The 17,827-nt window shown below is 34.6% G+C and overlaps 1 protein-coding gene across 1 annotated transcript; it reads left to right on the forward strand.

Annotated features, from left to right (window-relative positions):
* Positions 1-14,143: 14,143 nt before the first annotated feature.
* On the forward strand, positions 14,144-15,337 carry LOC141620937 (F-box/kelch-repeat protein At3g23880-like). The gene has a single exon (XM_074437679.1). The coding sequence runs from the start codon at positions 14,144-14,146 to the stop codon at positions 15,335-15,337; it is 1,194 nt and encodes a 397-aa protein (XP_074293780.1).
* The last annotated feature ends 2,490 nt before the right edge of the window (positions 15,338-17,827 follow it).

Here is a 17,827-nt window from a genome sequence, read left to right on the forward strand (position 1 = left end):
CTGTGTTTTTTGAGCATGTTTTTCCATTACAGAAGAATGTTGATTCATCTCCTAGTTTGCCTGTTACATCTGTTGATATCTGATCTTCACATGCTATTAGTAGCACTTCTATTGATCATGTTGCTGAACCTAGAAGGACTAAGAGACCTAGATGTCCTAAAAACTTTGGACCTGATTTTGTTTCAACATTGCTGTCTGAACATGGTTACACTGTTTGTGCTAGTGATGAGTTTGTTTTAGCATTTTTAATAGAAGATGATCCGAAAACATACAACGAGGCTATGAAATCCATTGATGCTAATTTTTGGAAAGATGCTATTAAAAGTGAGCTTGATTCTATTGTGTCTAAGCAAACGTGGGAGTTGACTGATTTACCTAAAGGTAGTAAACCCATTACGAGTAAATGGATTTTCAAAAAGAAAATGAGACCTGACGGTACAATAGAAAGATTTAAAGCTAGACTTGTGGTTAGAGGTTTTACACAAAAGAAAGATATTGATTATTTTGATACTTATTCACCCGTGACCAAAATATCGACTATTAGAACTCTTGTCGCCTTAGCTGCTATTCATAACATTTTTATACATCAGATGGATGTCAAAACTGCTTTTTTGAATGGTGAGCTAAGGGAAGAGATCTATATGTCGCAACCTGAAGGGTTTGTGGTAGAGGGTCAAGAGAATAAGGTGTGTAAACTAAATAAATCACTATATGGTCTGAAACAAGCACCTAAACAGTGGTATGAGAAATTTAACAACACTTTGGTAAGTAATGGCTTTATGGTAAATAATTCTGATTCATGTGTTTATTCAAAAGTAATAGAATCTGATTGTGTGCTTATATGCCTTTATGTTGATGACATGTTAATACTTGGTAATAATTTGGAGGTAATAATTAAAACCAAAGAATTTTTGTCATCACAATTTGAGATGAAGGACTTAGGAGAAGATGATGTAATCCTAGGAGTTAAGGTTGTTCGAAACTCTAAAGGAATTTCTTTAAGTCAATCTCATTATGTGGAAAAAGTGTTGAAAAAGTTTAACTGCTTTGATGTTGTGCCTGCTAGGACACCCTACGATGCTAGTATACACTTATGTAAGAACTTGGGTAAGAGTGTATCCCAAGAAGAGTATGCTAAAATCTTAGGTAGTGTGATGTTTCTTATGAACTGTACTCGACCAGATATTGCCTATGCAGTTAGTAGACTGAGTTGTTACACACATAACCCTAGTAGTGAACATTGGAATGCTCTTCGTCGTTTACTAAAATACCTAAAAGGAACAGTTGACCTTTGCTTGCATTATAGTAAATTTCCTGCTGTGTTAGAAGGATATTGTGATGCAAATTGGGTTTCAGGTAACGATGAGATCTGTTCTACTAGTGGTTATGTCTTCACCATGGGTGGAGGTGCTATATCGTGGAAGTCTACTAAACAGACTTGTATTGCACGCTCTACCATGGAGTCGGAGTTCATAGCTCTTGAGTTGGCAGGACAAGAGGCTGATTGGTTGAAAAACCAATTAGCAGATGTACCAGTGTGGGGGGGACAAAATATTCCGGTCTCCTTACACTGTGACTCACAAGCAGCTATTGGTGCTGCTAAGAATAGTGTTTATAATGCGAAGAAAAGACACATTCGAATCAGGCACGCTGCAGTTAGACAACTCCTTGATAATGGAGTAATCGCTTTAGACTATGTGAAGTCCGAAAGCAATCTGGCTGATCCTTTTACTAAAGGATTGACTAGGAGACTAGTCGTTGAAACGTCGAGGGGAATGGGACTTAAGTCCTTAAGTCAAGAGTGACTAGGCCTAAAGTTTCTATTCCTATGGCGTTATATGATTCATAGCCTTAAATGGTGGTGCTTTTGAGACGCACTTGATGAATCACACATAAGGTTGGACTTATGTCCTTAATGGCTCATGCAAGAAGTGCTATTGAGAAGCACTTGAGCCACCTACGTAGGTGTATTGACTATAAAGACTATGAGAAGTCTTCTAAACACATCTATTAGTACCGAGGTTAACGCAATGCTCTAAAAGGAGCGCGTTGCACTTTGAAATCGCGGAACGATCATAATTCTGAAGGTATGATATGTGTTGTGGGGGGTATCGACCGAAGCTCAGCTAGGAATTCAAATCGCAAGATATTCTCTCGCTGTAAGTAAGTTGTTTCCTCATCTCACTAAAGTGTCAATTCAAATCGAAAGATATTGATACCTAAGTATCCAATCCTTCCTTTACCCATGAATTCTTCTTTCTCTTTCTGTGGCGCCCCTAGTGGGGGATTGTTGGAAAATAGGGGCTTTTTTATGCCTTGAGTATTTTTCATTTGTCCCACATTGGTAGTGAAAGGCTTGTTTCTTGTGTTTATATAACAACTCTTTTCATGCCATATCACTAGTGGGTCATGGGAGGCTTTTGTGGAAGCCTTGCGAGGTGCTTAATTCAGCTCGCACACGCGCGCGCGCGTGCTCGAGCCCGGCCTGGCCTGGCCCGGATTCGGGATTCGGGATTCGGCAATCGCGATTTGGCAATCGCCTGCGGCGGGCTGTGCCTATCTTTTTGGGCCAGAGCAGCGTGTTTTGCTTGGATGAAGTGACCTGGTACATTCATAGAGAAGTGTCCAGATACACAGTCAATATTCTATAATTAAGAGCTGTTATTGCACCTTTGATTGTGCTGCCGTTTTGGCTCTTCTGCTCCTCTCGTTTTCCTATAAAAGGAGCTGTCTTCCTCACTTCAGAAACACACACAACAATTCTCTTCCTCTCTTCATTCTCTATAATTTCTGGGTAAAGATAAATTCTGTCGTTCCAATGCTCTCAGTCTCGAGTGGGCGTGTCTGAGTGCAGTAGTGTAAATCCTTGGGGAACTACCGGTCATTTGCTGATCGTCACCACGGTCATACCGGAAATATAGTTTTCAAGGCAGTGGCTCTCATACCACGTCACTACGAATCGGTTATCTCTTTTCCTTTTACATTGTTACTGCAATTTTATTCCAACAATACTTGAGTTTAAAAGTGATTTTGATCATTACTACTCGTATTTATTTGGGTTGTGTTACGATAGTAGTAAGGATGAGTATGTTGTGATCGTTGGGTTCGAATTGTTCGAAAGTGGGTACGACTCGTGCGAAAGTGAAACCTATTATCCAATTACACCAACTTATGGAGGTAGCGGATATATTGACGTTTACTTCTATAATTTCAAGTACGGTAGTGAAAGGAGATGTTTTGTCCGAACTGATCAATTCCGGTTATTGGATGGGTATTTACCCATGGCGATATATGAAAGGTTATTTGTGGATTACCTCATTGGGTTATCCAATACAAATATTGTCCAAGTCGAGTTGTGAAAACGGATATTGTTTATTTCGATTTGAATGAAGAGATGTTTAAAATAATGGCATAGCCGAATACGAGTGATGATAAAACAATTCTCGGTTTAGCGACACTAGACGGAGAAAATCAACTTGGTTGCGTTGTACATGATATTGCTTACGGAAATTTAGAGGTGTGGGTGATGAAAGAGTACGAAAATTCAGAATCGTGGAGTAACGTGTTTACGTTTCCGTACACGAATATGCTTGTTGGCGGTTCTCGATCTATAAGATGTATGAATGTCATGGGATTTATGCCGAGCGGAGAGTTATTGGTTTGTTTATATGATAATGAGTTATGGGTTTATGATACCTACAATGGCAAGCTTATGGAAAAGAAGTTGCAAGATTTTAAATTCTTAATTGTATGTGAGCCTAGGTTTATTTCACCACCCAAACCTATTGTCGACGAATACGAATACGAATATGAATACGAAAACGAATATGAAGATGAAGACGAAGACGTTGACGATGCTATTCATATGCATGTAAATGAAGTCCCATATGACATGTATGTCAATGAGCTTTATAAAAAGTGGACTCGCTTAAGGTCAAGGATGGGATTAAAACACTGCATTACTTGTAGGTAAATGATAAGGTGTGATATGGAATGGTACTTGGGTTTTAGGGTGGACGTGTCAATGTCATGCTTTAAACCTTTTGGCTAGCGAGATTTAAGGTCAAGGATGTGATTAAAACACTCTAACTCCTGATTATACAACCTCTCACAATTATTATTATTGTAAAATAATTTAATGAGATGCTTAATGTTTTTAAAATTTCAGTATCTTATCATTTTTATTTTATTATTTTGTAAAATATTATTAGTATTCTTGATATTTTTAATGCGGGTAAACTCTCTTTGTCAATCAATGCAATATCCTTATTTATTCAATGTGGGGCCACACTTTTTGTCAATCAGGTGAGCGGGAAAAAACTAAGGAATTAATCTTTTAGGTTATTGAGGATGTAAAACATTAATTAACGGACAACATCGTCTAATAACAACATCATTACCCAAGTTACAATTAGATACTAAAGTTACTGTAAGTGATATTGTAAGTATAGGTTGTTATTTTCATTGCCTTTCCTTTAGTTACTAGTTTAGATCACATACAAATGTCTGTTTTTTAGATAGAATATGAAAAGATTAGTAACATACTTAAGAGGTATAAAAGAGAAAATATGATTGTTTTGACACCAAATCAGATCGACGTTTTAACTTAACCTATTTATGTAAATTCCGTGATTTATGGAAATTAATGTTCTTATGCTATCACGTTTATCAAAGAATAACCTTAATTAATTACTTAAAAATACAATAAAAATAATGAGAGGATTTGCAAAAGGAGATAATCAACTTGTAGTACATTTGTATCAAAAGACAGAAAAATATTGGAAAAGATTATGCAAAATATTGGTGCCATTTGATACATATTATTACCGCATTTCTATCTGTATAACAAAATCAGAATATTACATTAAATATGTATTTGCATATTGAAATTGCCATTAATGATAGAATTAGTATATATTGGTAGGACCAATCATAGAGCATTTATCAATTGGAGTAATCTAGAGTATAGTTTGGCTTTATAAATTGTTAACTAGTTTTGTGGCCCGTGAAATTCACGGGATGTTTTGTTTTGAGTGTGATGTTTCTAGTGTTTTTAGTAATTGAAATTTTATTAAATATCAAAACATATAGTAAGCTCACCTTATGAATAATTCATCATTGATTACGTACTAAGATTACGGGCATTTACATGTTAACATAAAGATCAAAGTCGATAAATTAAATAAGCCAAAGTAGGTGAATATTGCTATTTTTTCAAAGGTAAAATGATTAAAAAAACAAACAAATACCAAAATAAAATATACATTTGAAAAGAAAAAAAAAACTATTAGTCATTCACGTTGACGTCGTCAATCTTGTAGTTAGTCTCCAATATATAGTTATTTAAGCTATCCTAGTATTTTACTTCTTCATATAGTCTTCTTTTTCCAACGAATCGACCCTATAATAAAAAAAAAAGTAACTCAATAATTAGTCTGAATTAACCAACAAAATAGTGAAATTTGTTTTATAAAATATTATCGTTGTTAACTTAAGTTTCCTCTTAAACAGTGAAAGAAAAAAGGAATGAGAATGAAGTCGTAGAGATGTAAGTATATTATCTTTGAATAGCTCAACACCACAAATCTTGATATCTCCTAAATGAGAACAAAACAAACACAATCGATGAAATTGAAAATGTGATGAACATTTTATAACCCAGTGGAACTTACATAAAAAGTAAACAAATTAGTTAATAATTTAAAACCTTAATACACTTGGCTTGATGTTAATAGAATAATAGGAAAGTTTAATGATACATTTAGTTCTACTGATAATAGAGATAAGAAAAATTTTGGCTTATAAATTTTGTCTTCCATCAAAAATATATAAGAATTAAGGATGCGCTTTATGACTTTTGAGCATCCTTTTTTCATTATTATCAAAATTAATATAGGTATAAATATGAATCAAGGTTCACGACTTTTGAGCATCATTTTTCATTATTATGAAATTTAATATAAAAATTAATAAGGAATAAAGAGAAATGGAATGTATAAGTTTTGCTTGATTATTATTATTGTTATAATTTATTTTTTTACAAGATCCACTTTACAGGAGCATTATTTAAGATGTTGTCTTATTATGTAATTAAATTATGACATGTAAATGATGATAGTTAGTTTTGCTTGCCTTTTAATTAGATTTATATATTTTATATTTAGATTATTGAGTTATAGATTTTTCTCATTAGGAAAAGAGAAATGGAATGTAAAAGATTTGCTTTATTCATATTCTTATTTTTTTTTGTTTTTTTTTTACAAAATCCACTTTGCATAAGAGTGGTTTAGAAATTATCTTATAAAATTTAAAATATGACATTCAGATGATGGTAGATAGTTTAGCTTACTTTTTAATTATAGACTAGTTTTGTACCTGCGAAAATCGCGGACTTGTTCTATTTGTCCTATTTATTTCCTTTTGTTGACGTCCACCTTTAACTAAAATAAAAAAATATTTTTTTTTATCGCGAATAAGCTATAAACCAAACATTTGTAAATATTTACTTCTTTTACATTATTTTTCATGATCATAGTAATATAGATAGAAGTTTTAATTTGAATTTTATTTCCATATATTTTAATACATGTTAATATTATTCATGAATATTTTGTAGTCAACAATTTAATGTAGCTAATTTTAAAACTATAAATGTTTGTTTAAATTTTTTACAAATTTGTTATTTTTATGTATTTATGCTGTACGTCATAAATAATTAAGCTAAAAACGACTGCGTCGTTAGGTCGATAAACAAAGCAATCCAAGATCGCAGTTACATATTTGATAGGTTTTTTAAGAAAATTAAATAGATACTATTAATTTAACCTTTCCTTAAAATCACTACTACAGATACAGGCTATAACAACGGTCAAAACCCGTTGTTATATAAAAAAGCGGACGTTGTTAAAGCGTCCGTTGTAAAAGGTTTTAACAACGGTTGATTTTCTTAAGGAAACCGTTGTCAAAAATATTAACAACGGTTTTAAGTATAAAACCCCGTTGTGGAAAGTGTGACTCAATTTTGGGGGGAAAGTTATAACAACGGGTTGTTTGTAAATAACCGTTGTTGTTTGTTCTTAAAAAATAAAAAAAAATTAAATTAAATATTACTAGCTATAAATATTAAAGCATCCTTTACTAACATATTAAAGCATCCTTTACTAACATTCATTAATTGAAACAACATGGCAATGAACCCTAATTTTATCAACAACGAAGAATGGCTTACACAAACGATTGAAGATGATGGGAAGGTTCTCGCCGGGCTTCCCGCCGATCAACACCCATTAATCAAAGCATCCCTTGAACATCAACGAAATTATTGGATTAAGAGGCGTGAAGCGTCCGCTTGTCAACAAAGCCTCATAATCATCATCATCTTCATACCCTCGTCGGCTGTTACTTTCGAACTTGGCTGCAGACCAGAGATATGTTGAGTTGTACTCTTCCAACCTTATCTCCACATGCAAGTCGTGTCCTTGCATATATTCAATCAATGTTATTGCAAAATATGAAGCCAATGACCGGAAGTTAGCGGTATACCGAGTGGCGTGATTGGTGGCGAGGTTGAGAAGCGCTTTTTACGCTTAACCGGGGTTGTTCCGGCTTATTATACATCATTTGATTTCTGATAATTGCTGTAATGTATTTGGTTTAAAATTAAATGAAATGATCATTTTGAAAGTGTTGAGTTATGCTTGTTTGATTTGCTTCCATTTTTTCAACTCCATAGATCAGTCATCATCAAGATCCAGATTATTAATTAAAAAACAACTCAACCCACACATTTTTTCAACTCCACATGCATTTCCATTATCTCAATATATTCTCCAAACCCTAATCAAGCTAAAACAAACTCCAAATAAATTAACCCTCTCCTTAATCTTTCAAAACAAACTCCAAACTCCAACAAAATGAATGATATCATCCTTAAGACTCTTACTATGCTCGATCCGTAATGAAGGACGCCAAAGAAGATGGAAATGAAATAATTAGAAACACATACATGGAAATGAAATAATTAGCAGATGCTGAACGGAACCTAATGGTCGATAAAAACACATACATGGAAATGCAATAATTAGAAAAATAAAATAATGACGATGAAACAAACCTGATAATTACAGAACGTACGTAAAGAGACGATGAAATCAACAGTGACGGCGAGAAGATAAAGCGACGATGAGAAAGAGACGATGAGAAAGTGTGTGTTTTGTGTTTGTGTTTGGCTGCTGCTGGGTTTGTGTTTGTGTATTAAGGTTTGTGTTTTGTGGCTGCAGCAGACTTGTGTTTGTGTGGTTTATAGTATGGAAGGTATTGACAACGTTTATTAAACAACAACCGTTGTGAAATATGTTTTAACAACGGTTGTAAAAAACACCCGTTGTTAAATAAGTTTTAACAACGGGTTTCAAAAATAACCGCTGTGATTACTTTTCACTAACTTTGCGCCAATTTTGCGCCAAATTATTAACAACGGTTGTGCATGTGTTACCCGTTGTTAACACTAATAACAACGGTTTTTATAACCATACCCGTTTTAATTTATTTTAGTAAAATTCGCGCCACACATTCTACAACGTCTATTGTGATTTTCGTGAATAATCGTTGTTAAAGGGCCGTTGTGGTTGCCTGTATTTGTAGTAGTGAATCTATATACTTTTTATCAAAAATATACATGTATAATAGAGAATCTCGCTGATGATGAATGGTGATTCTTTGTAAGCCAACTAAAAGAGTAAAAATATGTTTTCGTTTTTACATTTAGATCCAAACATGTAATCTCCACTTTTTAATAGCCTCATCACAATCAATAATCTGCAAATTGAGATAGTTAAAATTAAAATTAAATAAGCATCATCTTAATTACAAAACTAACTATACAACTTGGTAAACGTTTAAAATTTTAAAATCTTAAAGATAGAAATATGGATTACTTTTAAGAAGACTATGAACGTTTGAATCACATGCACATATACACCTTATTTTTCACTTTTTCGCAAGTGTGCTAATTACAATATTTAAGATGGTTTTGAAATAAATCAAAAGTAACAATATGAGAAATTGTGAAGCTTTATAATAAAAGTTATTGGATTTTTTATTTACCACATATAAGACCTTTTAGCTACTATCTTTATTACTAATGAGGAATTATATGGATAAATTTTACGATTTAAATTTTAAATAATGAGAGTAAATTCTTAATTTATTTTTTTATAATTTAGTACATGATCTTATGGTTTCCACTAAAAAATATTATTAGTAGCTTTATAATCCAAATTATTAGACTTTTTATTTACTATATATAAGACTTTTTAACTACTATCTCTATGGTTAATGAAGAGTTAGATGGACAATTTGTACGATTTAAATTATGAGAGTAAATTGTTAATTAATTTTTATAATTTAAATCATGATCGGTATTATGATTTCCATAAAAAAATATTAGTAAATCTTATACAGAATTTAAATAAATAAGTCTGATGTAGCCTTAATATTAACCAATATAAAAATGACATGTGAATTAAATTAGATGTTTTAAGTAGCCTTTTATTTAACTATATTTTATTTTATTTTTTACAAAAACATAGTTATAAAAAAACAATTTACTAAGATCCTCTAAATTCTAATTAAAAACTAAAAATGTTTTGTTTTTATAACAAGTGAGACAATTACGTACCAAATAAGTTTTAATATCATTAGAACATGGTTCAAGGACGGATGCCAAGTTTTTGTTCAACTAAATCCTTCTATTGCCTACACATTTCTCATGTAGTTTTTTTTTTAACACACTATGTTAATATTATGAGAAGACAAAGGAAGCATCACCTACAAAAATAGAATAAGAAACAAACATACATTTAACGATAATTCAATTAATCTTGTAAGAGGGTTTACATAAAGATAGTATAAAATAAATCTACCACAAAGCGATATTAGTGGATAAATTACAAAAAACTGTGCATTTTACAATAAGCTTATATAAATTACACAAACAAAACTCGTAGAACATACCTTTTGTATAACGTTATTAACTGCACAATCCAACTTTGCAATAATAAGAAAATTGTACCATTCCATTTGCAAAAATAAATCAAGGTGAGAAATACAAATTGACATCAATAAAAGTTATTTAAACAATACCAAAGAAAAAAAAATTATATGCAATGGAAAATTTCAATAACATATCCACTTTGCATGAGTGTGATTTAAAAATTATCCTATGAAATTAAAATTATCTAAATTTAGTTTTTTACCATTAATTATGAGAGTAACTTTTAAATGTGGAATTGATAATTTTTTTTCATGTGTATTACTATGCTAGTAATTCCACGTGGACTATATTTTGCCATGTCACAGTTAATTGTTGCCATGTCACATTTGTCTACGTGGCGTTTAATGTCTAGCCTTTTAATAATATTTATAGATTTGGTAGTTTATTCTAGTATTTAGCGACCTAGTCTTTTTAGCTATCAAATTTTGGCGCCGTTGCCGGGGAAGGCAACATAGCTAAAGCTTGTTTTTGAACTATTGGTCTTTAATTACTGTAGTTAGTCTTTGTAAATATAGGACTCCTTTACTTGCCTTAGTTTGTTTACTTCTTTGATTTGATGACTACTCGTTATTGTCGCCAAACTCATGATGAACCATTTTACAAGTTTTTTAATAGAATGAAAGAGTTTAACTCTCTAAGTGAATACTCTTATGAGATGAGAAAGCTTTGTAATGTGGTATATAATGGGTTGAATGAAGAAACTTGTTCCTTACTGATAAATTGACTAATCAAGAATTTATTGGCAATACCTATAACTATGAAGAGAAGTGAAAATTTTTCCTTATGTTGGCTCTTGCGAGTAAACAATTGAAGTTGAGAAATTCACCCCCTAGTGTAGCATGTGAGGCTATTCATAGTGAGGAGCCTCGAATTGAGGATGACCGGTGCCCCGAGGGTAAGAGTTATAGTTGTGACTTGACTACTTCACCTCCCTTACAACCCACTTTTGTTTCTAGTGACCCTCCTTGTGATGATTCCCCGATTCATAGTTATGTGAGTGAGGATTCTACCATTGAGGGATCATTGAGAGAATTAGTTGAGGAAGTAGAACATGAAGAGGTTATTCACACTTTAGACAATGAGTGTTTTGATGATGGTTCCTATGATAAAGAGAATGATCTTGAGGTTGAAAACCCTCCCCCCCTTAATCTTGATACGAGCTATCCTACTCTTATAAAGAGTATTGTTTTTGGGATGATGAGAAGGATGATTATGTTTTCACCACACTTCCATGCCACTCCCCGGTTGTGCTATCTACCGACACCTTGTGCACTAGTGATGATGGTTCCTCGAGTAATAGTCATGTGGATGAGGACAACTCCTCGGTCCTTAGTGGCCTTTGTGAAGAGTTGTCGTGTGAGGAGTCATTGGGTCAAATTGTTGAAAAAGATGAACATGAGGGAAGTAAGGTTGAGGAAGAGGTTGTTTTCACATTTGACAACTCTTATTTTGAGGGTCTATTTGATGAGGAAGATGATATGTGTGACTTGAAACACTAGTAGAAAAACACCCTATTATGACGCTGTTATTGTGGCGGTTCTAATAGAAACGCCACCAAAAGTAGTTAAGAAAGTATTGGTGGCGGTTTTAATAAGAACTGACGTTATAAAACAAACTATTTGTGGCGGTTTTATTTAAAAACCGCCGTTATAGGGTTTTTGTGGCGGTTTAATTTACAACCGACGTGAAAAGAGTGTGGCGGTTTTATTTAAAAATCGCCGCTATAAAGCTTTTGTGGTGGTTTAATTATACAACCAACGTGAAAAATGTGTGACGATTTAATTTAAAAACCGCCACTATAAGACTTTTATTGTGGTTTTTTATTCAAGACATGACAGCCTCATTTAATCCCCCCTCATTCTCATTGTATTGAGTACTGACTATTGAAATTGAAAAATACTGACTACCCAATTACCCACCTTCACAAAGAACCCCACGGCTGCACATTTCATCCATCTTCACAAACTGACCACCCATTTTCACCAAAACCGACTTACCCTATTTTCTCTCTTCCGTCTCCACCTTCATCAATCATCTCCATTCTTCTCTCATTCAACCCCCCTTCCTCTCTGATTAGCTAATTAATCACGATCTGATACCCCTTGCTCTCATTCTCATTATATTTAAATTGAACAAAAATCAACTCCCTCATCTTCACAAAGCACCCACCGCTGCACATTGACCGCCTAACGTCGGCTCGCCGCATGCCTACCGTTGAACGCCGGCGCCGACTTGCCCTATTTCCGCTCTTCTTTATCTCATTTCTAGGTATTTTCTTTTTACTTATATTATTGTTAATAGACCTAATATAATATGCTATTGCTTAGTTATCGTCATTTTGTGATATTATTGAAGGTGTTGTAGGTCGTGTGCTACAAATTTGGGGTTTTTGGCAAATTACTTGTATTCAGTATTGCTTATCACTTGCTGCAAACTTAAGTTTGTTCAGATTCCTGGGTTTGTACAATCAGTCATGACGCAGTAACCTTCTTTGGCCTTGGCATCCATTGATGAGATCCCTATTCACATTCCTTGTACCGAAGTTGACGACGCACACCTTGGAAACAACTCTTCGGTTCGTAGTAACTCTTGCCCGAAATTGACCTTTAAAGAATCAGCGAGTGAAGTGTTTGAGAAGAATGACCAAGGAGCAATGATTTTTGAGGTGGTTGGGATAGAAAAAGAGAAGGTGGAGGCTCTTTAAGACGTGATTTAGGAACCTCCAAAACCTTTGAAACTTGTAAGTGTGGGAGTCAAGGAAGATGTTAAAGAAGATACGAAAAATGAGTTTTTAGAGGTGTACCCCCTTTTAAGGAGGAACCTCCTCAAATTTTCTTTGAAGTGCCATCCAATTTATTCCCCAAAGAAGCTCACGAGTCGCCTCACTCTTGCTTGGTTTTCATCAAGTCCATTCCATCCTTCAAGGAACCATATCGTGACAAGAAACCATTGATTAAGCATGAAAACTTGAGACACTTGTCTTGTGTTTACTATTTCCTTACTTATGCTTGCTATGTGGGTGATCTATGCTATGGTCATGCTTCTTGTTTGTGGGCTAGTGTGTATGACAAGTTACTAAGGGTGTTGCGTTGTTCCGCTCTTGATTCTTGAAGAAGAAAATTGTTGAAAAGGCGTCGAGCAAACGACGAAAACCAAAAGCGCTTTACGGAAGGCAACTCGTACTCCTTTCACATTTCTTTACTCTCCTTTGCATTTTTAGTACTCTCCTCCACATTGAGGACGATGTGAAAACTAAGTGTGGGGGAGGAGCTTGGTTGTAACATATGTAAACTTTATTTCATGTTTTGATGCATATTTTTGAAAAAAAAAAAAGAAAAAAGAAAAAACGAAAATCCCGGCTAGGTGAAAACCCACAAGGGTGGGCACCTAAGGCAAGATTGGGAAGGTGGCCGAGGACGGAATGAAAACCCGAAAGGGCATTCCGGGTAAAATGAAGAAACGAGTTGCGAGCCACCAATGAGAGGTAAGGAAAAAGCTAAGGTGAAAACCCGAAAGGGTACCTTAGGCAAAATGAGGGATTTTCACAAAAAAATTGAAAAATTAAAAATTATAACACCAAAAAGATGGAGGGATAGGAAGGGAGTGATAAAGAGGGTCTTGGAAGGAGGTTAGATTAGGATTTAATTTAATTTTTGAGTCAAAGAGCTACATTTACTAATCACTTATTGAATCGGGTCCTATACTTTTTATCTAGTGATCTTCTAGAAGAGTTGCTAGAAATTAAGGAAACCATCGTCCACAAGATCTCCATTTATTATGGAAATTTCTAATCCTCCTTGGTGATCAAGGAACTCAAAAGCATATATATGCTCAAATTCGTAATACCCCTACACATCTCACTCTCGTATGAGAGACGATTTTATGGGAGACTTACTCAAACCCTAAAACAACCTAGTGACCAAACTCAATTAATTTTATCACACAAAAATGACAAAGAGGCGACGAAACTACAAAGGAAAACAACGACGCCGGCGATATGAGACGTTAATTGAATCAACAATTAATCCGCTGCCGTACCTTCCCGAAAATATCATCGAAGAAATATTACGTAAGTTACCCTGTCAGGCCATGGCGCGGTCCAAATCAGTTTGCAAGACATGGAATTCCATAATATCGTCTCCCAAATTCATGGATTATTATCATAAAAATCTTCGTCAAACCGAAGGTAATCTTTTAATCTTGTTCAAACACAAATACAGTTATGAGTCTTGGTATGAATTTAATTTCTACACCTTAAGTCCTAGTAATGGTAATATAGTCGATACTGACCCGTTGGAATACTATATGCGAAAGCGACCAAAACGTTATGAAATAGAGTCTGCAATACTTTTGGGATCTTGTAATGGTTTGGTAGCGATATTGTATAATAACAAGTTGATATTGTGGAACCCTTTAACTAAAGACCAGTCATTTATTCGAGTTAAAAAAAATGCGGTACTTGACTTTGAAAGTAATTTTTCCCATCGCTTTTTATTTGGCTTGTGTTACGATAGTAGTAAGGATGAGTATGTTGCGATGATTGGGTTCGAGTATCAGAGCCCCCCTGTTTCACCAACGAATTTTGACGCTGACATAGGCTATGGAGGTAACGGAGCTATGCAAGTTTACTTTTACAATTTCAAGTACCGTAGTGAAAGACTACGTTTTATCCGGACTGAATTTCGGTTATTGGATAAGAAGTTATTCAATGGAGATATAGGTAAGGTTATTCGTGGTTTACCTCATTGGGTTATCCAATACTACGATTTTATAGATCCGATTGTGAAAAAGGATATTTTCTACTTTGATTTGAATGAAGAGAAGTTTAAGAAATTGGCAAGCCCGGATGGGAGTGGTGATAAAACAATGCTCGGTTTAGCGACACTAGATGGAGAAAATCAACTTGGTTGTGTTCTACATGATATCGCTTGTGCAAATTTAGAGGTTTGGGCGATGAAAGAGTATGGAAATTCAGAATCGTGGAGTAAGGTGTTCACGTTTCCGTTCATGAATATGGTTGATGATTGTAGATCGATAAATTATATGAATGTCCTTGGATTTATGCCGAGTGGGGAATTAATTGTTTATTTGGATGATAAAGATTTATGGGTTTATGATATCCACAAAGGCAATCGTATGGAAATGAAGTCGCGGTACATAAGTTATGATTTCGTAATTGTATGTGAGCCTAAGTTAATTTCAACACCCGAACCTGTTGTTGAAATTGGTGATGAGACAGAAGATGAAGATGAAGACGAAGATTTTTATGATAATAATCCATGAATACAGTTATGAATCTGATGTGAATTCAATTTCAATTTTAGGAAAACATACCATAAATTATAATTCGTGTGTTTTAGAAAAGTGTAACCAAACTCCTTAAACTTTGTTAAAGATGTTTCCTAAACTAATCGAATATTGCCTTAGTTTATTTATTTGCTTCTTTTGTATATTGTGTATCTTCTTTATTTACCATATTCATGTAATTTCCTAGTTTCTAATATTTGTAGCAAGGTTAGAATTAGATCTCGTCTCTGTGTGTATATATACCATGCCTTTATATCAGTTTTATACATCAATGAAAATACAATTATATCCAATTCTTTACAAACTTCACAATCCTAATTTTTGACACGTAACTAATTGTCATATGAGAGAGTCTTAATAAATCAAACCCTAAAATAACCAACGACCAAACTCAATTAATTTTAGCACATAAAAAGATGACGAAAAGGCTAAGAAACTACGAACCAAAACACAAATTAATTGAATCAACAATTAATCAATTGCCGTTCCTTCCCGAAAATATAATCGAAGAAATATTATGTAAGTTACCTTGTAAGGCCGTGGTGCGGTCCAAATCAGTTTGCAAGACATGGAATTCCTTAATATCATCTCAAAAATTCATGGATTATTATCATAAAAATATTCGTCAGCTCGAAGGCAATCTTTTAATCTTGTTCAAAAACATACGCAGTTATAAATCTTGTAATGAAATTAATCAATTTAATTTCTACACCTTAAGTCCTAGTAATGGTAATACTATAGTCGATACTGACCCGTTGGAATATTATCTAGGAAAACAATCGGAACGTTATGAAACGGAGTCTGTATCAGTTTTGGGATCTTGTAATGGTTTGGTGGCGATATTGAATGATAACAAGTTAATATTGTGGAACCCTTTAACTAAAAAACAATCATTTATTCGAGTTGTAAAAAATGGGGTGCTTGACGTTGAAGATAGTTATGGTCATGGGTATTTATTTGGGTTGTGTTACGATAGTAATAAGGATGAGTACGTTATTGTTATAACAGAAGCAAGAAAGAACTGATAAAAAACAATAAAGAGACAAACGCACAGATATACGTGGTTCACTAACGGTGTGTTAGCTACGTCCACAGGGCAGAAGGGAGAGAGTTTTATTGATATGTGAGGAGTTTTCAGATTACAGATTCAGACGGTATGATAAGCATAACTGCTAGGTAGAGGCTTAGAGAGTTTATATAATACTCTCTAAGACCTAATACAGAATGACCTAATAAAGGTCCAAGACAGACCTAGCCCAATAACAGATCAAGGCACAAACCCAACAAATCTCCACCTTGACTTGAATTCTCTCACAAAAGCATGCATGTACCAGATCCATTCCCATAAATGCCGATGTACCGAAAAGCTCTTCTCCCTTCCCCCTCGATATTGCCCCAAGAGGGCAATTACAGACATGAGATATTTAGCAAGGCCAAACAATGTTGGAACTTGCTATGCGGAATCGGCTTAGTGAACATGTCACCAAGTTATCAGCAGCACCCACATTGTTCACCTTAATCCTCTTCTCATTTCTCGAAAAGTAATATCTCACATCTATATGCTTAGTCCTCTCATGATGGACTTGATCTTTAGCCAAGCATATTGCACTAAGATCACACAGAATACAATAGCTTGCTCCCGATGTAGACCCAAATCACTCGACCAATCCTCTTAACCGATTCCCTCTTTAGCTGCTGTCAACGCCATATACTCGTCAAAAGAGACAAAGTAACCGTAGGCCGCAATGTAGCCTTCCAATTTACGACTGAACCACCAAGAGTGAAAACATAACCATCATTGATCGTCTGCTGTCAACATCTCCCCGCATAATCGTAATCTGAGTACCCAGACACAAGGCACTCTCTATCACCTCCATAAATGAGACCAACATCAGATGTACCCTTAAGGTACCGAAAAATTCTCTTCACAACTTGCCAATGCTCTTTACCTGGATCACCCATAAACCGGCTCACCACACTCGACCGATCAGTGCTAAATCAGGTCTAGTGCACCATAGCATACATCAAACTACCCACCGCACTAGAGTACGGAACTCGGGACATGTACTCCTTTCTTCACCGACTTGGGTGAGAAAGCAATGACATGATGTGCATTCGATGCACTAGGAGTATCTATGGATTTAGCAAGAGACATGCCAAACCTTGCTAGCACCTTCTCGAATATAGCCTTTCGAGATAAGAAAAGCTTCTTCTTGCTCCTATCCCTCGTAGATCTCCATTCCCAGAATTTTTCTTGCTTTGCACCCAAATCTTTCATCTCAAATTCAAAGACCGAGAAGACCCTTCAATTTCGAACATCGACTTGCTCTCTGCAGCTATCAACATATCGTCTACATATAGGATTAGATAAATGAAAGACTCATTCTTCAGCTTGTTGTAATAAACACAACAATCATACGGACTCCTAGTGTAGCCAATCTCCAACATGTAGTTGTCAAACCTTTT

The sequence above is a fragment of the Silene latifolia genome, chromosome X (assembly GCF_048544455.1).
Source record: "Silene latifolia isolate original U9 population chromosome X, ASM4854445v1, whole genome shotgun sequence".
Lineage (NCBI taxonomy): Eukaryota > Viridiplantae > Streptophyta > Magnoliopsida > Caryophyllales > Caryophyllaceae > Silene > Silene latifolia.

Excerpts from the sequence above, each read along its gene's own strand:
- LOC141620937 (XM_074437679.1), top strand. The coding sequence starts at position 14,144 with ATGGCGCGGTCCAAATCAGTTTGCAAGACATGGAATTCCATAATATCG.